We start from the raw sequence: 25,000 nt of genomic DNA on the forward strand, positions 1-25,000 counted from the left end.
GAGCGCTGACCAGATCTCTGCTGGGCAAGCATAAAGAAAACTGGGAACTGGGGGGAGGGGTCTTAGTGCCACTCAAATTCCAGTGTAGATCAATGGCCGCTGCCAGCGAGAAATGAATGGTGAGAGGTTGCTGCGATAACGCAAATTTATTTGCAAATGCTATCGAAGGAGGTGGGGAGTGCTGGACGTCTGAGGAGACTTGTTGTCACTCAGCTTCCAGGGAACACCACAGGTTTTCAATGGGAGATCTTTAATAACCTGTGTGAAAGCTCCTTGTGAGCCAATAATAATAATAATTTATATATAAAAAATTAAATGTATTACGTAATTCTATGATTTTATAAGAATGTTTTTGTAATATGTCTAAATGCTGAAGTATAATAGTTTATAATTACTGGAATGGTGGATATCTTCCTATGATTCCAGTTTCTTTTCAGATCGTACATAAGACCTTGATATTTCATTAGCATTTCCCTCCCAGCTCGGTCCTGGATATGACCTTAAACTATATCCGATGATAAGGCCACAGCTTGCGGGCTTTGGGGAGTGTGGAGCCACCCTTTAATTGACATTGCTCCCAGGTCCACTCTGACCTGGAATGGTAGTACCTGTTTGGGTCCTTACTATGGATTAAATAGAAACCGACTTAAAAATATATATATATATATATATATATATATATATATATATATATATATATATTCTAAAAAAAAAAATCTTCAAAATCACTGGATTCGCCATTAAATAACCTGAAAAGGGTTGATATGCCGTAAAACAAAAACAGCCAAAAACCCTCCCAGCTCTATTTACCCAGCATCATTGGAGACTTTTATCAAGGTTGCTTCTTTCTTCTTCTTGTCCCTTTTCACTATGTCAGATTTATAGCTGTCATAGCGAGTGAATGGTGTATAACTTATTTCTAACAGCTTGTGTGTGTGTGTTTGTGTATGTGCGTTTGTGTGTGTGTTTGTGTGTGTGTGTTTACGCTTGTGTGTGTTTGTGTGTGTGTTTGTGTGTGTGTTTGTGTATGTGCGTTTGTGTGTGTTTGTGTGTGTATGTTTGCGTTTGTGTGTGTTTGTGGGTGTGTTTGTGTATGTGTGTTTGTGTGCGTATGTTTGCGTGCGTTTGTGTGTGTGTTTGTGCGTGTGTGTGTGTGTTTGTGTGTTTGTGTTTGTGTGTGTGTTTGTGTGTATTTGTGTGTGTATGTTTGTGTGTTTGTGTGTGCGTGTTTGTGTATGTGTGTTTGTGTGTGTGTGTTTGTGTGTGTATCTTTGCGTGTTCATGTGTGTCTGTGTTTGTGTGTGTGTTTGCGTGTGTGTGTGTGTGTTTGTGTGTTTGTGTGTGTGTGTATTTGTGTGTGTTTGTGTGTATGTGTTTGTGTGTGTGTGTGTGTGTGTGTGTGTGCTCGCTCCCAGGATTTGCTGCTACATTCGATATTCAAGTTTTTACAGATGATCCAATGAAAATATTTACAGTGGCTTATAACTGGGTGCCAGGTGGCTCAAACACTCTCCTTCTGTGCGGCATGAATCTGCTCTTATTGTTGTTGCTGTTGTTGTTGTTGCTATTGTTGTTGGGCATCATTCTTGACGATGGTTTATGTTGGCATTCGTTTTCCTGATATCTTTCTATTAGGAATTCTTTCTGGAGGGATATCGAGTACTAACAGTTAAGGATTATGTGAAGGTTGCCAACATCCCTAAGTGACAGTGTTTCTGTGGAACTAACCGGGTTCGAACTTCACACACCTATACTGTAAGCCCGCGTCGTTAATCATGGTGTAACCATCACCTCTCCGTTGCTGCTGTTGCTCTTGACAACGAATGATGATGATCATCATCATCATTCGTTCATTCATTCGTACATTCATATCAATTTAATAAAATAATAATTACCATTCACCGTTACACAATTGAGTAGAACTGGTTTTCAGAAAAAATATATACATAATAACTCTTACTTGCTATTTACAATCACTGTCAATCAGATCGAACGTAGATGTTCGATCTTTACTTTTCTCGGGTTGTGTTTTTATAACTCCCCACACGAGAATATTAAACTCGGTGTTTTTATAATGATTAGAAAATTCCATTACGAGTGAATGGGCAAGTCATCATAACGTTGACCAACGTCCTCGAGTGGCCTATGGGTCTCTTCATAAGCGTGACTCTTTAGTAGTTTTCATGGCAAGTGCTTGTCTCGGCTCCAATCTATGGTTCCCCCCTCGCAAAACTTTCAATAGAAACACCAGTCTAGCTGAAAGCACTATCAATAATTTCCCACACTCTTTATCTGTGTCTAAACCTAAATGTAGATTCCATGAACAAAGTTTCTTTCTTAAAACTACACACCTGTGGAACTCTCTTCCGTTTGCCTGCTTTTCAGCTGACTACAATATGGTTTCTTCAAGTCTAACGTAAACAAGTTTTTGATGAACAGTTTCCCTTAAGTAATCCAATTTACCAAATTTCCACAACTAACGATTACTACGATATTGTCCCATTGACTAATGTACACTCTTTAAACCTTGTCCTCGAGTGACCTTCAAGCCTTAATAAGTCGTTACTCCAATTTAAAAAAAAAAAACAAAGATAAACAGTAGGTTAAGAGAGTGTGTTCGTACTACGCATGATTAACACAGCTATTGGATGGCACTACTCATTCTCCCATAGCGCCACTGTTTCTGCCCATGTCTCGTCACCCATTATATCCAAAATGAAGAAGCACCCATCCTTACATTGATCGGCTTAGCATAAATAAAATATTTTAAAATCTCACCGTTACGCAGTTGATTAGAATTAGTATTCAAAACATAAAAGGTTGGAACTTTTCTGTCTACTTGACTCCCTGTTTATAGTCACTGTCAATCAGGTCGAACGCAAACGTTCGATCTTTAAGCTTTGTTTTCAGTACTGAAATCTAATTCGGAAAAAAGAACAAGAAAGCGATTGTGAAGTGAAGGTAGCTAGTCTGATAAAAAAGAAAGCCACATTTCAGTTTTAATTCATGGTGTGATACTATCGACGGCCCCCTCCCCCGCTCAAGTGTTGGTTGGTTGTTTTACGGCATATCAACCCTTTTTGGGTTATTTAATGCCGAATCCAAAGATTTTGAAGAAAAAATTTTTTAATAGAATATATTTGTTGTTTTCAAGTCGGTTTCTATTTAACCCATAGTTGGGACCCTAACAGGTACTACACTCCGGGTCAGAGTGGACCTGGGAGCAATGGTAATTAAAGGGTGGCTCCACACTCCCCAAAGCCCACAAGCTGGGGCCTCACAACTGGATATAGTTTAAGGTCATATCCAGGACCCCCATTGAGGGACTTTTACCCTCTGCAGGGGGGGGGGCAGTCAGCATATTCTAATGCCCCACCGACAGGGCCCTGCTCAAGTGTTAGGAAGTTTTAAAAAATAGGTTTGGCCTGGTTTGGTTTGGTTTGGTTTGGTTTGGTTTGGTAGTTTTAATCGGGACCTTACGAAGGCTTATTGCCACTCAAATGTGGAGACCAATGGCCACGTCCAACGAGAGATCAATGGTAAGTTTCGAGTTTGACACGGTAGACATCATTACAATACACAGAGGTACGAAAAAGTTGTCAAAAAAAAAAAAAAATATATATATATATATATATATATATATATATATATATATATATATATATATATATATAACAAATAGATAAGTTGCTTTTCTACCTAACTGGGTAGGTTTTTAGTGTTTTTATTTAATGTAAAATGTTTACTCGGTTCGAAAAACGAGTAATGTTGAACACTGTCGGGAGACAAAAAAGATGGCCGCGATGTCTTTGAAGATTCGATAATCACTTCGAAATAGGAAATTAAAATGATGGCGGAAACTCACCTAAATGTTACCGTGACATTTATTGGGTGAGTTCCTACCACTATGTATCTGTTTTCCGAGTTAGACACAGTGTCAATTGTGGGTTTAGTGAAAGTGTTTCCGTAGAGCAAACTGGATTCGAACTTGGTACGCCTAGTGTTGTATTGTCTGGTCTCTCTGTAACGATGTATCTGTTTATCGCTGTCACGTATATGTAATCATGTTTGTTGCATTTCTACAAAAATACTGCTAATAAAAACGTATACACTCTAGCTTGTTTCAGCCGTTTTGACAATCAAACACGGAGACCGTTTTGTAACAAAACTGTATTTATTTAATTATTAGCTTGGCTGTCCGGCGATGCCTGGATGTCTAGAGATGTGTGTTGAGAAAAAAAAAAAAAAAAACGTAGTTGTAGGCAGGAAGTTTCGAACTCGTACCGCGAAGGAGGAAAAGGGCGTGAAAAAAAAAACTTGACATCTTTGCTATGACATCCACCGTCAAACCGGAAGTGGCGTAAGTTTAAATTAAGGCTAGACAACCGAAAATAGAGGCTGACTTCCGAAAATATCGGCGAAAAAGCGACTCTTCCCTGTAGAAAAGTATCCCGTTGAAGGTAAAGGAATTAATGTTTTTGGCTAAGTTTTCGATATTTGTCGTCCGAAGGGTCGAGCTTTAAAATGATACCGATCTTGTGAAAATTCGTCACCTCTGTCGAAAATTTTTGCGAGACATACAAGCATACATACATTGAAACAGACAGAGAGATTTATATTAAAGACTAGCGGGGGTGTTTGGAGGTGTGTGTATTGGGGGGGGGTTAAAGAATAAGCAAAGTAATAACCCTGTTTAAACTTTAAAAAATTGGAAAAGAAAACCCAAAAAAATGAAAAAAAAAATGAACGTGTTCAGAAAAACAAAAAAAAAAAAAAACACAGTGAAAAGCGAAAAAAAAAATGAAAAAAATATGAACGTGTTCAGAAAAACAAAAACAAAAAAAAAACACAGTAAAAAGCAAAAAAAAAAATGGTATAAATAACCTTGTTTCGATATTAAAAGTTTAAAAATCAAAAAAAAATGTCTGATGACTCGGATTGAACCTGCAATCTTAAGATAACGACGCTGTCACTTTATCCATGGTGCTATGGACGTGTGGGCGGATGTAGGTCAGTTTTTATAATATTTAAACGAATTCAAGGTACAACGTCTTTTGAGCGTGTTGACGCATGCGTAGAAGCCATCTTATCATGAAAGAACGATTTTTTTTTCCACACCTCTGGTTGAGGGTGAAGGAATTAATGTTTGTGGCTAATTTTTCGGTATTATTATACAAACACCGTGACAGCGTTAGGGTTAGGGTTTAGGGTTAGGGTTAGGGTTAGGGTTAGGGTTAATTCGCTGTCACGGTGTTTGTATAAATTTACCAATTTTTCGATATTTGTCGTCGGAAAGTTCGAGCTTGAAAATTATACCGATCTGGCGAAAATCCGTCACTTCTGTCGAAAGTTTTTTGAGACATACATACATACATACATACATACATACATACATACATACATACATTGAAACAGAGAGATTTATAGTATAGATTACTTTGCATGTCAGTGGTCGTCGGACGCATCGAGCAAGGTAGTGAAAGGTGGAGTTGACAAGCTAACGACGTAACGATCGTGAGTTTCTCTCCGTCTCTCCCTCCCTCTCCCTCTCTCTTCCTCTCTTTTTCTCTCTTCTCTTCTCTTTGTTCGTAACGATCGTGAGTTTCTCTCCGTCTCTCCCTCCCTCTCCCTCTCTCTTCCTCTCTTTTTCTCTCTTCTTTTCTCTTTGTTCGTCACACCTCTTGCTTTTATGGACAAATTCTATCTTTGTTCTATCAGAGGTAAATATGTGCGTACAAACGCCGACTTGGTATTTTCTTTGTTCTCTGCTAATCTGGAATGTGTGTGTGTGTGTGTGTGTGTGTGTGTGTGTGTGTGTGTGTGTGTGTGTGTGTGTGTGTGTGCGCGCGCGCGCGCACGATCTCCAAGTTCCTTTATCCAGCACTAGATTTTCAGTCTATGCCATAAGCACTTAGCTAGAGTCACCCCCAAATGTTTCAAATTGGTTATACCGGCCTTTTTTTTTTTTTTTTTTTTTACTGTTTTTGATCAGATATTGAAAGTTAAATGCATTTGAAGCTAACGCCATGCTAATATTGTTTTTATTGTCTTCCAGCGCCGACGAGGTCGGGAATTACGCGAGTCAAGCTGTGTCCACGAAAAGGCGATGAAAATTCTGTTTTTATCTCTCCTCTCAAACATGAAGTGCTTGCCTCTGTTTCTGGCTATTCTCGTCTTCTCGAGTGAGTATAAATAACTTTTATCCATTCTAAACAGAAGAGATGCTGGTCAAGTTGTCACAATAAAAATACAGAGCTATTATTGTCTCCAATTACGGCCTGCCTTACTGGAGCTGAAAATGTAGGGAAATTTTAGCTCCCGCAAAAGCAGGTACTCTGTATTAAGACAAAAACATAATTTTTAAACAGGACAGAACAGATACTACACTGTGAAAAATTTATTCATTAGAAAAATTATACATTCCTCGAATGGGATTAAACACAAGACTATTCAAAAAATGTGAGAAGGAGATCTATGGTCATCCTTATTACTGTACTTAATATTTCTCTAACATATTCCTACATAGAATCCTGAATCGCCATAATACCACATTCACTTCCGTGGTTGTCCAACTTAAGATTCCTAAATCGTTTTTTTAAATAAATACGAGGTACCTTCAATAAGTTTCCATACTTTCTTCGTGTCTAGTCCTCTTCACAGTAGTTTCCTCCGGCTGCAATTCACTTGTTGTACCGTCCAAACAATTTCTGGAAAGCCCCATAGAATCCTCTTGTGTAAGCATGTAAGTACACCTCGTCATAGGCTCTTTCATCTCCTCAATTGCCTTTAAGGTTTTCTTTGGGCTTAAAAAATAACCAAAAGTCACAGGGAGCAAGGTCTGGACTATAAGGAGGATGACGAATTGTTTTGATGCCTATCTTGGCAAAAGAGTCTGTGACAAGGTTGGAGAACTTTTGGAACAAACTTCTCACAAATCTTCTGTATTTTCAGTCCCTCACATATAATTGCGTGTACCACCCCACACTGACATGGAACTGTGCGATTATTGTCTCTATAGGCACACGACGGTCTTTATCCATGAAATTCTTTATTTGGCCAATCAACTTTTGTGTTTTCACTTCCTTACTCCTTCCACACCTCTCATCATCCCTCACAGATTCCCTGCTTTCCTTAAATCTCTTATGCCACTCAAAAACTGATGATCGATTCATGCAAGATGGTCCAAAAACAATCTGAAACATTCCATACGTTTCTGTGGCATTTTTTCCAAGTTTTAAACAGAAATTTATTGCATATCGTTCTTCTAAAACGTCTTCACGTCCAGCTTGCAATTTTAAAATTCATCAGCTGTGACAATCAGGCTTTAGTAGGGTGTATTCCAATTCTTGCTGTAGCTGTTCATTTGAACCTGAATTCATAAAAACTGGTCTGTCACCTAATAAGATGTACAGCAATAACATACTGAATTTTCAAGAGTCTATGACAATTTTAAATGCCCATACAAAAAACTTCTGAAATCTTATTCAAGGCACTTGGTATATCTATAAACACATCGTTTTTTATCAAAAATAATTTCATTTTACAGATAATACACTTTGATCCCCAACCAAAGTGTCATTATTGTTTATCGTTCTATTCAATTGTTTTTTTAAGAACTTTCCTTACTTTCTCTTTATGTCTAGTATCAAACGATAATTCCATGTACAGTGTTTCTTTCCAAGAAATTGCCCTTCTGTGTAAAACTCTGTGATGAGATTGATTCTGTTCAGATTACAGATCTAATTTCAATTCCAATAAACATTTATTATAAACTCTTTTCAGAAGTCATTCATTCTTAAATCCTCTCATGACATTCAGCATCATTCAACTAACAAATTATAAAACTCATCTCATTAAACTATTATTCTGCAGTTTTGATAAGTCTTGATTCCTTGGAAAGTAGTGTGTCTGAAACGGCATTAACCCTATCCGGTTTTACCCGGTTTCCTCCAAAGGAGAAAGTTCCATAGAAGTATTAAATTCACAAGCGATCCCTAGTATAAAAAGAAATGAAGATAATAGGCCTCGCTCTCCTTCTCTCTCTTTTTTCTCTCTCTTAAGGTACCATATATATATATATATATATATATATATATATATATATATATATATATATATAAAGAGGGAACGATAGATAGAGAGAGAGAGAGAGAGAGAGAGAGAGAGATGGTTGTAGATTTCCGAGTCACTATCAGCCTTGATATGTCTTGATTATTTAGTAAGTAATAAAGACATAGCTCTCTCTCTCTCTTTCTCCCTCTCCCTCTCTCTGTCTCTCTCTCTCTTAATGTTGGATAGATAGATAGATAGATAGATAGATAGATAGATGGTTGTAGATTCGATCCCTGGCTTATATAAATAGACATATGATGATATCGTTTGCGAGCGCCGATTCAGCGGGCCGGAGGTTACAGCTGTGGCCTATCAATTAGATGGTTTGTATGTTCGATTCCTTGCTCGGGGTGGATGCTAGTCGCACTGAGAAGCTGTGATACAGCAAAACAGTTTCTGTGGATGACGTATATGAAAAATGAACAAACCAAGTTATATGTTCATCAACGTTTCGTCTTTATTTCAAGACTTCCTCGGGGTGTTTAAATTGAAGAAAATAAATACCAGTACAAGATTTGAAAATATACTTGTGAAAAAGTGATACTTGTGATATGTAATTCAGTGTCTACGAAGTGCGTGTCTTTTAAAGTGCTTACACTGAATTACTGGTTCCTAAAATATAATTATCTCAAGTTTTTCATTTAAGCATATAGAACACGTTGAGTTAAGTGAATATATATATATATATATATATATATATATATATATATATATATATATATATATATATATATATAAGGTCCGTTTTTATCTTGAAAGATTGTGTATTGTGTTGTGAGTACGTGTGTTCAAGTTTTTCATTCCCTCACTTTTCACTCTCTTCCTTCTCCTCTTTTCTCTTTTCCAAACTTAGTGTTCCGGACAGCGTATGGAGGTAAGTTAGCTGGTAAGCATTTGTCTTTATTTAGATGTATATATATGATTTTTTTCAGATCTGATGCTTGTTTGTATATAGATATTAGTCGAAGTAGTTGTCAACGTCTGGTTTTTCAAACCGTTCATTTTTGCACGTTAATTTATATAAAAAAAAAGTTTTGTTTTGTTTTGTTTTGTTTTGTTAAAAATTTTAAAAACGTTTAATTTTTATCTTACAAACATTTGGTCGATAAAAAAAAACAATCAAAAAATAAATACGTTTGAAAGTCGAACACATATCTGAGGAAGGGATATGTCCCGAAATATTATAATACGGGCCCTCCATCGGATGTAATTACGAATACAATGCATGTACAACATGAGGTGTATATATATATATATATATATATATATATATATGTATATATATATGTATATATATATGTATGTATATATATATGTATATATATATATATATATATATGTATATATATATGTATATATATATGTATGTATATATATATATATATATATATATATATATATATATATATATATATATAACAGAGGATGTATTTGTGTGTAAATATTTTTTTACCGATAAACTCTTAAACGACTGGTTACATAACACTAAGATTTACAGAAAATAGTAATCATACACCAAAGATGGTTTAAAAATGAGTAAAATCTTTGTTTGGATGGATGAATAACGCGTACATTTTAACTTGCTGACATATTTCTATTACTTCTGCGCATGCGCAAATTCATTCATAGCTAGAAGTGGTTTAATTTTGTATCTTTCTTATCTGTCTAATGATACTTTATCAGTTTTATTTGATTTGACCTTTTGATCTCGTCTGCACTAGAAAATCTGTTAACCCCTGTCGGCTTGCTCTTTGTTACACAATATAATATCCAATAGAGATCGGCTCTGTAATAATGAATAAGAAATCGTCATGAATCAATATATTTTACGATCGTTCAAAGCTGAGTTCCCCCCACACACCGCTATCTATTAATATAAGTTGAATCTGCATAGCTTATTCCACCATTATGTATCTTATTCGTGTATATCCATTACACCTCTGCGTTGTATTAGCTTTATATCTATAAAAGTGAAAATGGCTGTCTGTCTGTGTACATTTCTTGTCGATTTTCGGTCTACAGACTCGAGATTTGATATAAAGGGTATTGAGATTTGGGAAAATCGTTTCAATTGGTTTTCGGCCAGAAATTTGTCTGTCAAGGGGGTAAAAGTTCAACGATTTGACCTTTGAGAGTTCTACCAAACTCCTCCGTCAATTTTGGGTCTAAACATTTGAAATTTTAAATGTAGGTTACTTATACATGGATCTAACTTTATAAATTGATTTAAGCCCCAAACAGTAAATGGGCCCTGTCGGTGGGGCATTAGAATACACCGACTGCCCTCCTGCAGAGGGTAAAAGTCTCTCAATGGGGGTCCTGGATATGACCTTAAACTATATCCAGTGGTGAGGCCCCAGCTTGCGGGATTTGGGGAGTGTGGAGCCACCCTTTAATTACCATTGCTCCCAGGTCCACTCTGACCCGGATTGTAGTACCTGTTAGGGTCCCAACTATGGGGTAAATAGAAACCGACTTGAAAACAACAAATATATTCTACTTAAAAAATTTTCTTCAAAATCTTTGGATTCGGCATTAAATAACCCGAAAAGAGTTGATATGCCGTAAAACAAAAACAACCAACCAACCAACCAAACAGTAAATGTTAAGGGGTCAAAATTGGGGTCAAAGTTTTAAAAAATTGACCTCTGCGATCCTTACGAACTTTTCTCTATGGTAGTTAAGGAAGCCTATTATATATTATAATATTACATATTCACACTTTTTAATATATACATATCCACATAAAGTTATGAACAGTACAAACGGCCCGAGCAAAGCCGAGCGGAACTGCTAGTATTCTATAATTTTAAATTCCTTTTATATATTAAACAACGCTTTAAGCGAATTATTTGGATTTATCCTACTACTGTTCTCATCTTGAGTATCATTTTCACAACGTTTTGGTCGATGTAGCCTCTGACCTTCTTTAGGTATATCTTACAGAACTCGGGAGTGTCTAACATCGATAAGCAGAGATCCCGAATCCGCGGTTAGTTTAGTTCTTAGATAAACCGTTTAACTGTGATGCCGCGATACGCAAGCACATAATCTCTCTAACCACATGTCTCTCCTGAGTCAACATTGTTGCATACCAGTGGCAAGTGGAGGTACAGGACGACTGGAAACAATGCCGAGATTAGCAGAGAGCACATACAGCGCCTAGAATCCCCAAATGGTCACCCATCTAGTATTAGCCAGGCTCAACGTTGCTTAACTTCGGTGAACTTGCGAGAACCGGTGTTCTTTTTTTATTACACAGTTTATAGTGTGTAAATTTGTTCTAACTTAATTACGAAAGATAATGTCTCTTAAGTAGCCTCCATTCTCGGCTTTGCAAAGTCCAGCTCTTTCTAAGCTATTCTTTATGACAGTTCTTAACATCGGAAGTTGTAGGGAAAGAATTTCCTGTGTATGTTTTCCTTAAGTCCTTGGATGTTTCGAGGCTTATTTGCATACACTTTGTCTTTAAGATATCCCCAAAGTCAAAAGTCTAGTTCTGTCAAAATGAACGTGGAGGCCATTCAAAATTGAAATTTCATAAGATTTTTCGATCCTGAAACATCACAGTTAACAACTGCATTGTTGCTCTAGCTGTGTGTGCAGCTGCTCCATTTTGTTTGCCACCAATACCTTGGCATGTTTACTAACTGAGGTTGAACAAATTCAATATCATATCTTTTAAGAGGATATTGAACATTGAAATGGCGCATATAAGATCTTTGCATTTCAACAATTGACTGTCCATTTCAAAGTGAAATTCAATCATCCTCACTCGTTGTTCTGTTGTAAACTTATCTATACAAAAAAATTCCAAAGATTCTATTTTATAATTCTGAAAAGAGAAATTAAAATATATTAATAGAAAAGTTATTAAATTTTTAAAATATAAAGCGACTTATGGGCCACCCCGTATATATATACATATATATATATATATATATATATATATATATATATATATATATGTATATGTATGTATGTATGTATGAAAATTTTGTTCTTTTAGAAGAAAGGTTTAAAAACATTGTGAATTCTTAGATGTCAACAACTAAAAATAGAAAATATAATAAAATATAGAAATTATATATATATATATATATATATATATATATATATATATATATATATAATTATTTTTTTTATTATAATAATTAAATACCTACGGACACTAGTGTTTCATCCTTTCGGGAATATTCAGTGCAGGGTGTCACGATTAACATCAGTCGAACGATTCGAACTCGGCAACACGAGACATCTCTGGCTCGATTAGCAAAGACCGTGTCCATTCGGCTACCATTAACCGCGTGAAATAACGTTGACTTTAAACATTTTAATTTTTTAAATGTTCTTTACGTCAGTCAGGCAGTGATCTAATCGTTATACAATGATCTATGCATAAGAGCTAAACTGACCGACTTTAATTCAACTGAAAGTGCTCAACGATAAGAAACGAATTTCTTAAAGGGGCTGTCATAATTATTTTTTTACTATAATAATTAAATACCTACAGACACGAGTGTTTCATCCTTTCGGGAATCTTCAGTGCAGGGTGTCACGATTAACACCAGTCGATATATATATATATATATATATATATATATATATATATATATATATATATATATATATATTGCCCCAAACCTCTGGCCTTGATGGAGGGAAGACTAAAACTTGCTGCTATGATTTTCAAATGATCTTAAATAACAGCAAGAGGAGATTTGATTCCAAATATTTCTATGTTATACCTCCCCTATTTTAGAAATAGGGTACGATTATGAATATGTCCAGTATCAAACAATCCTTATACACTGTGAATTTTACTAGTAATTTGTATGAAAACCAAGGAGCGGGTTACCCACTTGGGGAGACACCTCCTCAGTCTTCGTTAAGACATACATCTAGTGGAAGAAAAACGTTCTTATGTAAAATCTGAAGTCTACTGTCTGCACCGACTGAGGTTAGCAGTTGTACCAAAAAGTGTGGTTGGTTCTATACAAAGCCTTCACCACTATAAGCAAATCATCTACATGGATTTCCGAACAACTTAATTGTTTTCGCGGAAGATCATACGTCGAAATCGATGGGAGTATCATCATCAGCATCATCATAGAATAACGAATATAGTAATATTAAGAACACAAAGCCTTATTAAAGCAAAAGCAAGATATGTCGGTTGATTCATACGACCATAATTACGTGGTGTAAAAACAAAGATAAATGTATGTGGCCAAATTAAACTTAAAGGAACTTGGAAATTTACTTGTGGGTCCCCCGACAAAAGGAGGGTGAACCTGTAAAATCACCCTTGTCCGTTTGTCTGTCCGCACTTTCTTCGATAACTACGAAATGAAATATTTTGAAATTTTGCACAAACATTAACCATGATATGAGGGAAAAAAAAAGTAACTGAAAGGATTTTCCGGGAAAACTCCGGTTGCATCCTAGGGGTGTCTTTCGGTTAAAAATGGCTAAAATTGACACTTTTGTGCTTATTAAAAAAAATTGAGGCCTTGGATTTTTATAAAATTTTCTGAAAAGTTGTAACTAACTGATTTCTATATAATTTTGTTTGTCTATACTTCGCGATAACTCTTGGGTGTGCGCCCCAGGGGCTCTTTTAGGGCTAATAAAAACACTCCATTTTTTTTACTATTTTACCATATTTGTCCAAAATTTTCTGTGTTTGTCTATTTAGCAGTTTTGCATGGTGCTGAACTCAAATTTAAATATGTTAAGGCCTTGGGAACTTTGGGGGTTAAATGGGGAGGGGTGACAAGAAATGGACTTGGCCATTTCTTTTTTTTTTTTTTTTTTTTTTTTTTTGCATGGTATGAACTCATATTTACATATGTTAAGGACTAAAAATGCACCGTTTGTTCATTTTCACCAGGACTTGACGTCCCCTGGGGACGTCTAGGGCTAAATGGGGGTGGGGGGAATGCTGAACTTAGTCATTTTTTTTAGGCCTCGTTCACTGTGCACTCACGGAGACCACGCATGCTTCGCTTGTTTTTGATTGGAACAAAGTCGAGGGAGCAATCTGGTCAGTTACAAAGTGAACAGTCTTGTCGGTATTTCCCGTTAGGAGCAACACAGAAATTAACAAATCCCCAGTGCCGAAGGAAATTACCTATACCGCATTTTGATAACATTCCTAGGTTGCATAAATGATGTCATAGCGAACCCTTTTAAAAAGAATAAAATTAATAGTGTTACTCGAAATCTTCCTATTCGTTTCAACGCGTCGGACAATATGCCATCCTATATATTAACAAAGCCGCCATTCGCTCATGCATAGAGTATTATCGCCACATTTAGACTCGGGCATCTACCACTTGTCTTTCCCTTTTAGACAGGGTTTAAAAAGAGTTTCAAATCTAATAGATCCCGCACTGTCGGTCAAGCTCCAACCTTTGCCCCATCACCGCAATGTTGCATACCTGTTCCTGTTTTGGAAGTACTTTAATAAGATTTGCCCTGATGAACTCATAGCACCTGTACTCCTTCAACATGCATACTCCTGATTAACCTGACAATCAGCAAAATCCCATGTTTTTACTATTGAGGCCCCTAGATGTGAGAAAGCCTTCTATATTAATATCTTCTTCCCTTGAACTGCAAGACTTTGGAATTCCTTCTCTGTTTCCTCTTTTCCCTGACTGTACACGCATACAGAATTTTAAATGAAATGTGAACAGAAATTTCGCTGCTCAACTATCCACAGTCCTCTGTTAGACACGAACCCCGCCCCCCTACATTCAAAATGGTAATATGACTTCTTTGGTTTGAAAGGAGTAAAAAAAAAATGGTTAAAGAGCAGAAGTTTAGTCTTAGTAGCATTAAATGTTACCAGCCATTTACGGTTTTGTTCCATTTTATCCTCTGTCAGGAGGATAATCAATATTTAACTGCTGAGGCGTTCAGGATAAAAACTAGATGTAGATATTATCGCCCCTTAGTTTAATGAAATAAGACTTTTTTATATCCGGTAACAAAATGGCGGAAGAGCAGTTGCTATTCATTTATTATGTTTTGTTTTTTCGGATATTTTTGTTGTTGTTGTTGTTGTTTTTTTTTATTTTAACAATTACATTCATGTCGATTAGTTTCAGATTTCAGCCATCTTTAATAAGTTCGCAACATTATATCAGCAATGGCTGAAAAAAAAAAATAGTGCCAAGATAAGTTTTGATTGATGATAATTGATGGAGAAAAAAAAACGCTCTACGATGTGTCATATTTTGAAACTTAGGCACTATTTTTTATCGATGCCAACTATTTGAAACAGCAATTATCTTTTTCTCATCGTTTTAAATAACAGTCATCCAGGAACTATTTTTTATTGCGTGATACGGTTCAGATTTAAACAATATATATTCTTACTCATCGTTCAACGATAACGCAATGTAATATATACAATCATTTATCTTGGAACTAGAAGGAAGACGCGTCGTTGTTAGGAATTGAATAAAAACTATATGTTATTTTGCGCCAAGTCCACAAACTATGTAATCAATTTATTCTTATATATATATATATATATATATATATATATATATATATATATATATATATATATATATTGTATTTTGTGTACAGAAAGTTGTTAGATGAGATAAGTCATTGGTACCGTCGGTTTCAAGCCTGATTATTAGGACCGTTTTAAATATCCATATCAAGCTCTCTTCAGGCAATACTCATCTATTTTGAAGAGAGCTGGATATGGATATCTTAAACGGTCCTAATTATCGGGCTTGAGACCGACGGTACCAATGACTTATCTCATCTAACAACTTTCTGTACACAAAATACAAAATATATAGACGCTCTTATTTTTCGGCTTTTCCTTTTAATTGAGCACTCTGCTGGATTTCTTTTTCCAAAACAAAAACTAATCATATATATAGAGAGCAAAAATGGTAATTAGTAAAAACCTGAAGAGAGTGCTCAATACTATTGCAGAGCAAATATGCGTTTTATTTTTTATTAGCCGCATTGAATATATATATAATATATATATATATATATATATATATATATATATATATATATATATATATATATATATATATATATATATTCAATGCGGCTAATATGGAGAATAATGTTCGTTTTACTTAGGAGGTCAGCATTTATCAAGGCCGGGAAACCATCCTTTTTTTTAGTTATTTAATGCCGAATTCAGTTAGTTTTGAAATAGTATTTACGTTGCATTCAGTTATTTTATTAAAGGTTTTTATTCTTTAAGCTCTTTGTATCTTCAATTGCTAGTTTGTAGCGTTTGGTTTCTTTGTCTTATAGTTGCTATTTTCTTTTCTTTTTTCCTGCCCTGCAGAACATGAATGAGTTTTGCAATGAGAGAGAGGGAAAAGAGTTTTAGTATTAATATTTGGTACATTTTTAGTCAGGAAGTGGGAAAGATAGAAGAAGGAAAAGAGGGAAAAGGGTTGTTGGTTTTTTTTTCTTTTGGTTTTGGTTTTGCAGAACATAATTAAGCTTTGCAAAAGGAAGCAAAATAACAAAATACATCAATGTTAGGTGCCTTTCGTCTCAGGCGGCCAATATCTTCAGACAGCCTGATCTGGTGGCACCAGGCCATTCTAGGATAAGGGTTTATTAGCGTTAGATAGACAGTGACACAACACGGATGATCAGTAATGGTGGAATTTGGATAAGGTTTAATTATATAGTTAGCTGGTAAGCAGTCCCACAGTATTGTGTTCCAAAGACGGACAGTTCTAGGAAAGAAACTCTGCTCATGGAATGTTCGTTTAGTTTATAGGCGCATATAGAGAGTGGGGTAAATTGTTGACGCTTGTTGTAGGTAGGTTTTACGGTACGATGGGGGGGTGAGTCATAGATCGGAGCTCAGTCGAGCACCTGCCATGAAAATAACGATAGAGCAGAGATAGATTCGCGATGTCTCTTTTGTGAGAAAGGGAAAACAGGGGAACAATAGGGATGAAACTAGGGAGACCCTAAAAGACTTAGTTATGAACGTGAAGAGTGTTCAAACGCTATAAAAAAATGATGTTTTTGTTTTTGAATGTTTTTAGATGAGGGTTTATAATTTGGATTATTTGGACTACTGTTCTCATCTTGAGTGTTAATTCTCCGGACCAATAAATTCAGAAAAATTAACTATTAAAATGACACTCACGAGAAAAATCAGATATGCATTTTGAATCTTTAAGGAGTTTTTTTTTTTTTTTTCCTTTCTCATCTACAGGACGATCGTGGTGTGTAACCCGACGAAACCGTTCTCCTTGCAACATCCAAAGATCTCAAACTCCTAGAAATAGTAATGAGTGAAAAGCTTGGTTTGAACCTGAATGCAAAGAAGACTTTTAATATCGTGATATCTGTTTGTCATATCTGTGATTAAACAATTGGAGCCACGTCAGTTACTCGGCTGGGTTCATTCAATTATCACGGATTACATCTATAGGACGATCGTGGTGTAAGATCGCGTATAGCTCGGAGTAAACAAGTATTTATCAAACTTAACTCGATATTAAGCTCCAATACCATCACGTTCAAGACAAGACAGCGCATTCTTAAATCGTATGTTTGGTGTATATTGCTATATGGTTGTGAAAGCTGAACTATCTGCCCCAAAATGTAGAAACGCATTAATGGCACAGAAGTTTGGTTTGTTAGACAAATGTAAGGAGTCGTTTGGAAAGATCACATTTCTAACAAGAAAATATGAACTAGATCTGGAGGCACTAAAAGAATGCTGATAGAAACCATCATGAAAAGACAAATGACTTTCTTAGGACATATTTATCCTCAAAGAGGCATGAAACATCTAGTACTTACTGGTAGAACGCCAGGATCGAAAAAGCAAGGTCGACCAAGACGCACTTTGATGGACAACTTGATTGATTGGACAGGATTATCGGCAAAAGTCGAACTCTTTCGGGCTATGGATAGCCGCCCGCATTCGAGGGTCGTGATCGACGTCACTCTTAAACGGCAGGGACGCTCCTGCTGTGTACTCAAATTTCAAAAATATTTGGTTCTTGGAAAAACAAAGAACGGGACACCCTCGCTTCTCATTTTTTTTTCCGATCAACTGGCCATATTTATCAATATAAACAACAACAAAAAAAACACAACAAATGTTCGTGGGTAAAACATGTGACAGCTCATTCTACAAAAATAAAAACGAATAATCCGTTATTAAGATTGTTGAGTATTCGTGATTAAAACACGATGGGCAAGTCATTCATATGCTTATGTTTATTTTCAAAATATGGTTAGATTAAAGAACGGAATATGAACTTTATTAACGACTGGCTGGGTGACCCGACATTGCCCTGGATGGAATGGTGATTAACAGGTGCTTCACACTCCCGACTAAGCTCCCACCCCGTGTCCCATCGCCGCAATGTTGCATCTCTGTGTCTGTTTTACAAGTATTTCATAGAATGTGCTCCTCGACGTACATATCCCCGACAAACCCAGTTAGCAACAAAATCACACCCCTTCACTGCTGAGGTCCCTAAATGCCAGAAAGCTTTCTACTCGAATAGTTTCTTCCCTCGAACAGTTAGACTTTAGAATTCCCTTCCTTCTATCTGCTTCCCTGACTGTAAAAGTTTAAATTTAATATAAACCATCTTGTTAATTTTTTCTAGGCATGGTCCCGAATAGTAGCCCCTTACGTCCAAGTAATCCCTCACAGAGTCCGTGCCTTCCTTGAATCTCTTATGCCACTCAAAAACTGATGCTCGATTCATGCAAGATGGTCTAAAAGCAGTTGGGAACATTCCATGCATTTTATGTAGCATTTTCCCCAAGTTTAAAAACAGAATTTTATTGCATATCTTTCTTGTAAAGTGACAATCAGGCTTTAGTGGGATGTATTCTAATTCCTGCTGTAGCTGTTCATTTGAACTTGAAATCATAAAAATTGGTCAATCATCTCATCACATATGCAACAATAACATACTGACATTCAAATGCTTTTATAAAATAAAATTTGTTAACTTATTTAAGGAACCTTCTTATGGCGTTTCGGTCGATATGACGCCGACCTACTTAAGATATCTCTTGTCGAATTCGGAAATCTCTCATACTTGGATTCTTCGGACTATTGCTCTGATCTTGATGTAATAGGTAAAGGTCTTGGTAAAATTCAGTTGTAAAATTACACCCTTGTGGAGGTTGAAGGTTCAGTCGCCACCTTCAAAATACCAGTGTTGGGTCGATTAATCAGAATCGGAAATCGAAAAAATCGGACATTTTAGGGGTATCGAAAGCGGTATCGGAATCGTAAAAAAATTTCTGCCTATTTTCCAATGCCAACAACGATTCTTTTAATTGGATTTTTTTATCTTATTTTCTTTAAAGAAAAATATTCTACCGCTAATAGTAATACTAAAATAGTGATTTTCTTTTTATTATTCAATTTTCACCCCAAACAAGGCACAATGCCACTTTGAAGTAGAGGGCTACTATCAGGGACATAACTTGCAGGGACATTATGAAGGGGGATGAGTAGAAAGATGTTTGTTTACATTACACTTGAACTTTTGCATATCAGTATAGCTGGGAAAGCAGAATCCCGGAAGGGAGTTCCAAAGACCTGCAGTTCTGGGAAAGAAACTATTGGAGTAAAAGGCTTTCTTGCACCTAGGGATCTCTACTGTAAAGAGGTGCGACTTAGTGGCTTGTCGGGTTTGTCGGGGGTAGTTACGTCGAGGAGGTACAAGTGTTTTCAGTTCGTCAGAGCATTCACCATTAAAGTATTTGTAGAACAGACGGAGGGGTACAACATCTCGTAACTGAAATCGACAGATCATCCCTCACAAGTGTATCCTTACGTTTAAGAAGTTATCTGCACCTTTGACATGCGTTTTTACGGTAATCGGGAAAAATAACAACTTTGTAGTTAAATCTGTAGAGATTTAGAAATAATCGGAATCGATAATTGTATCGGAATCGGGGAATCTAACACGGAATCGGTAATTGTATCGGAATCGGTAAAAATACTGGAATCGTCCTATCCCTACAAAATACAATTGCGAATTGTCTAAGACTTCTACTTCGTTAAGGCCGAAAGAACCACAGCATGCTGTTCATGTGGATTAAATAAAGGGTTCCGTTAAAAAATCCCGTTCACATTCCCGAGTTCGACAGGATACTCCGTAAGAAGGTCGGAGGTTACATCGACCGAAACTCTGTGAACATAGCACTCAAGATAAGAACAGTAGCCCGAAGAATCCTAATAATTCAGATAACACTAGTAAATGACGTCACATCGTCGTCATCCAACAATGTGTGCATGCCAATGATACACGCATGGTCACGTGTATTTGAAGTCTGTTTTTGTAGTTTAGATGTCATGAATGTTCTTTGTCATTTGCCTTGTTTTGTTTTTCAGTTTTTGGTTTTGATTTTTATGTGTAGCAATTTTGAGGATCAAATGTAGTTTAAGCACCCCACTTATATTATCAGCCGAGAGGAACATGTTTATCACAGAACCGTAGCACACGTAACATAAAAATCACTCAAATAGAGCGGCTTCTTATATTTTCTAAATGATCAGGTAATTTTTAAATTGATTAAGGTTCAATCAGATACTACTTAATATACACATCCCCAATAACGATATTATCAGCTGAAAGGAATAATTTATTTATTTTATTTCATTTATTTATTTATTTATTTATTTATTTTACTATTATCCTCATCTTTCTTAGATGTTGTTTCACGACGTTTCGGCCAACTATTCCTCTGGCCTTCGTCAGGTGGTAACCGCGACGGGATAGAAGCTCGTAATCTCCTAACTGCATTCTCAGCAATTACTACCATCCTTAGTTGCTTTCGTCTCACTTGGTTTTTCTAAGAGAAATGAGCATAATAGTCCGCAAAAAAAATAAAATAAATAAAATAAAATTAATAAATAATAATCATCTAAATAATCAATTCCAATTAAATAATATACGAAAGAAACATGTTTAACTCAAAACTGTAGCTAACGTCACTGAAAGCATCACATAAACGCTTCCTAAATGATCACGTGATTTTGAAATTGATTTAGGCTCAGAATAAAAATGTTGATTAAAAGATATAAGATATATATGCCTTATACTTAAAACGCAAATATATATATATAGATAAATAAATATGACAAAAATAAAAATGAAAAATAAATTTTAATTGTAAAACAATAATCATAGAATCAAATTTTTCAGGGACATGTGTTGCATCGTTTACGACTCATCAGCGTGGGTGAACACGGATCTATACATATAAACAGAGCGTGGATTGATCTACGTTTCGACGATGTTCATTGTCCCGTCATGTCAACAATATATATATATATATATATATATATATATATATATATATATATATACACTTATGTATACATATACACTTATGTATACATATACACTTATGTATACATATACACTTATGTATATATATACACTTATGTATATATATACATAAGTGTATACATATACACTTATGTATACATATACACTTATGTATATATATACACTTATGTATATATATACACTTATGTGTATATATACACTTATGCATATATATATATATATACACCTATGTATATATATACACTTATGTATATACATATATATATATATATGTATGTATATATATATATACACTTGATGAGAAATATGGAAGTAGTATTCTGACAAAATAGAGACATAAAAAGGAACAAACCGTATTATGTGTTCATCAAGATTTCGTCTCGAAATAAAGACGAAACGTTGATGAACACATAATACGGTTTGTTCCCTTTTATATATACACTTATGTATATATATATATATATATATATATACACTTATGCATACATATATGCACTTATGTATATATATACACTTATGTATATATATACACTTATGTATATATATACACTTATATATATATACGCATATGTATATATATACACTTATGTGTATATATATCTACACTTTATATATATATACACTTATGTGTATATATATATCTACACTTTATATATATATACACTTATGTATATATATATATACACACTTATGTATATATATATATACACTTATGTATATATATACACACTTATCTATATATACACGCTTATGTATGTATATATATACACACACTTATGTATATATACACGTATGTATATATACACATGTATATATATACACTTATGCATATGTATACACATATGTATACATATACACATATACTATATGCATACGTACATATATATATATTTATATATACGTATATGTGTACGTGTATATATATACGTACAAGTATACGTGTATATATACGTGTATATATATGCGTATATGTATACGTGTATATATATGCGTATATGTATACGTGTATATATATGCGTATATGTATACGTATATATATATACATATATGTATACCTGTATATAAATGTATACATATGCGTGTGTATCCTTATGTATACGTATACGTGTATATATAAGCGAAACAGTATTGACTATATATATATATATATATATATATATATATATATATATATATATATATTAATGAAAACAAAGGGATGTAGTGTTTACCTGAGGTAAACCTCAAACTAATATAAATAACAGTATTTATATAGCCGAATTAAAAAAAAAAAAAGCTCAGAGAGTAGAGAAAGAAAATTAAAACTGTAAGTTGAACTTTACAATCAAAAATTATTGCTCGACTGAATACTCCAACAAACAATTGTCCTTATTCTGCGGAGTTTCAAAGAATGCTATACTTATTATTCTTCTCATCAGAGGACAGAAAGAAATTGTGATTGTAAAGTTCAACTTACAGTTTTAATTTTCTTTCTTTGATAAACTTAGTGTAAATTATAGCTGTAAGACATAAATAAATGATGTCCACAGGGCAGATCAGGCAGTAAACCTCAGGTTTGTACATCAGAGTTTTTCTTAGTGTCTTAACGAAGATTCAACGCTTAAATGTCGGCCAGTACAAACATCGCCTATATATATATATATATATATATATATATATATATATATAATCATTTATTAATGCTATGCAATTAATACAGCTATATTAAAACCTGACCGGGGCAAGGAGAAAGAAGCAACCTTATTAGAAGTTTCTTTGCCCAATGATGCTGGGCTAAACATATCTGAAAGGGAAAATATAACGAAACACCAAGGTCTTATGTACGACATGAAAAGAAATTGGAATCTTAGGAAGATCTCCATCATTCCAGTAATTAAATGGGCAATCGCATTCAGGAAAATTAATTAAAAAAAGTTATTAGGCAAATATACCCGGTGAGCCAAGTGCAAGAGGTATACAAACTATTGCACTTGAGGGGACAGTCTTATTTACGAGAGGAAAAGAACGTGCAAGACAAATTCAAAGAATTGCACTTACGTGTCCGTTAGAATCTTTAAAAGGCTTCTCGGTAAGAATGTATGAGAATGTAGGTGAGTGTCTGGCATCCAGTAGGATGCCACAACCCCGGTTTAAATAAAAATGATTTTTAAAAGCTAAAAACAAAGAAATACAAATAAATTTTACTGCGTCGTCAAAGTAAGTGTTTAAGTGATGCTTATAGACGCATATATACACACACACACACATATATATATACACGCACGCGCATCTCTGTGTGTGTGTGTGTGTGTGTGTGTGTGTGTGTGTGTGTGTGTGTGTGTGTGTGTGTGTGTGTGTGTGTGTGTGAGAGAGAGAGAGAGAGAGATATGTTTGAGCTCAAAGGATATAGGTTATCCTGGAGCTCTAATGTGAAAATCCAGAGTAAATATTATTTGAAATATTTCTCGACAAGATTCATCGTGTCTATAGGATCCAGTCTTTGTCACTTCTAGTGCACTGCTTGTGTAATGACGAAGAAACGGAATATATTTGCTTGATACGAGATTCTGTTTTTGCCGAAAAACTGTTCTCTGTGTGTGTGTGTGTGTGTGTGTGTGTGTGTGTGTGTGTGTGTGTGTGTGTGTGTGTTATACAATTATATCATAGTAGTTTATCCATTACACTTAACTGCAGTCCAAACCCGTGTGTTTTCAATCGTATAATTAGGGTTGCTCAACTCACACTTGGTCCGAAATGTTTATTGATTGTCGCGTTTTCTATGAACCATTGAATACTTATTGTCAAATTTATTATCACCTGAGTTGTTTTCTTTAGGGTGACAAATTTATCATTCCATCCTGTAATTGATCACACATTATTACTTACATAATATAAAGATGATTAAAGATAGAATAACCAAATACATTAAGAAATCGCTTGTTTAAATTGTTGGATACTTTGAACTTAACATGTTTATAAACATTGATAAATTGTGTGATGTTTTATAGCGTATCTCGTTTACAATATTAACAGATATTAATAAACAGGTGCTTCTTATCAAATATCATAATACTACTTAAATATTTTTTTAATGATAGTTTCTTCCCTTGAACTGCTAGACTTCGGAGTTCCCTTCCTGCTACTTGCTTCCCTGGCTATACTAATATGCAAAATTTTAATTGTAACGTAAACCAACATATTGTTAGCCTTCCTTAAGTATGGTCCCAAATAGTACACCTTACGTCCAACTAGCGATAAGCCTTGTTAGAGGTGAACGTGAGTAATATATATATACATATATATATACATATATATACATATATATACACATATATATACACATATATATACATATATATACATATATACATATATATATACATATATATATATGCATATATACATATATATATACATGTATATATATATATATATATATATATATATATATATATATATATATATATATATATATATATATACTAACAGGACCCGTGGAGATTTCACAAGATGAGAAATATACTGAATCAACAAATATGTTTTGATAAAGCTGA

General features: G+C 34.8%; 1 protein-coding gene across 3 annotated transcripts in view; it reads left to right on the plus strand.

Moving 5' to 3' along the window:
* Positions 1 to 25,000, plus strand: part of LOC145265554 (uncharacterized) — a 335,341-nt gene that overhangs the window by 219,940 nt on the left and 90,401 nt on the right. The window contains exons 4-5 of one of the 3 annotated variants that reach the window (XM_080121521.1): positions 6,056 to 6,182; positions 8,966 to 8,998. In XM_080121521.1, the coding sequence (XP_079977647.1) occupies positions 6,107 to 6,182; positions 8,966 to 8,998 (109 nt within the window). In that variant the 5' untranslated portion in view covers positions 6,056 to 6,106. The remainder of the gene's footprint in view (positions 1 to 6,055; positions 6,183 to 8,965; positions 8,999 to 25,000) is intronic. The other 2 variants (XM_080121522.1, XM_080121523.1) reach the window with 2 other exon arrangements.

This window comes from Euprymna scolopes, chromosome 40 (assembly GCF_053919585.1).
Source record: "Euprymna scolopes isolate OS-2025 chromosome 40, ASM5391958v1, whole genome shotgun sequence".
Classification (NCBI taxonomy): Eukaryota; Metazoa; Mollusca; class Cephalopoda; order Sepiida; family Sepiolidae; genus Euprymna; species Euprymna scolopes.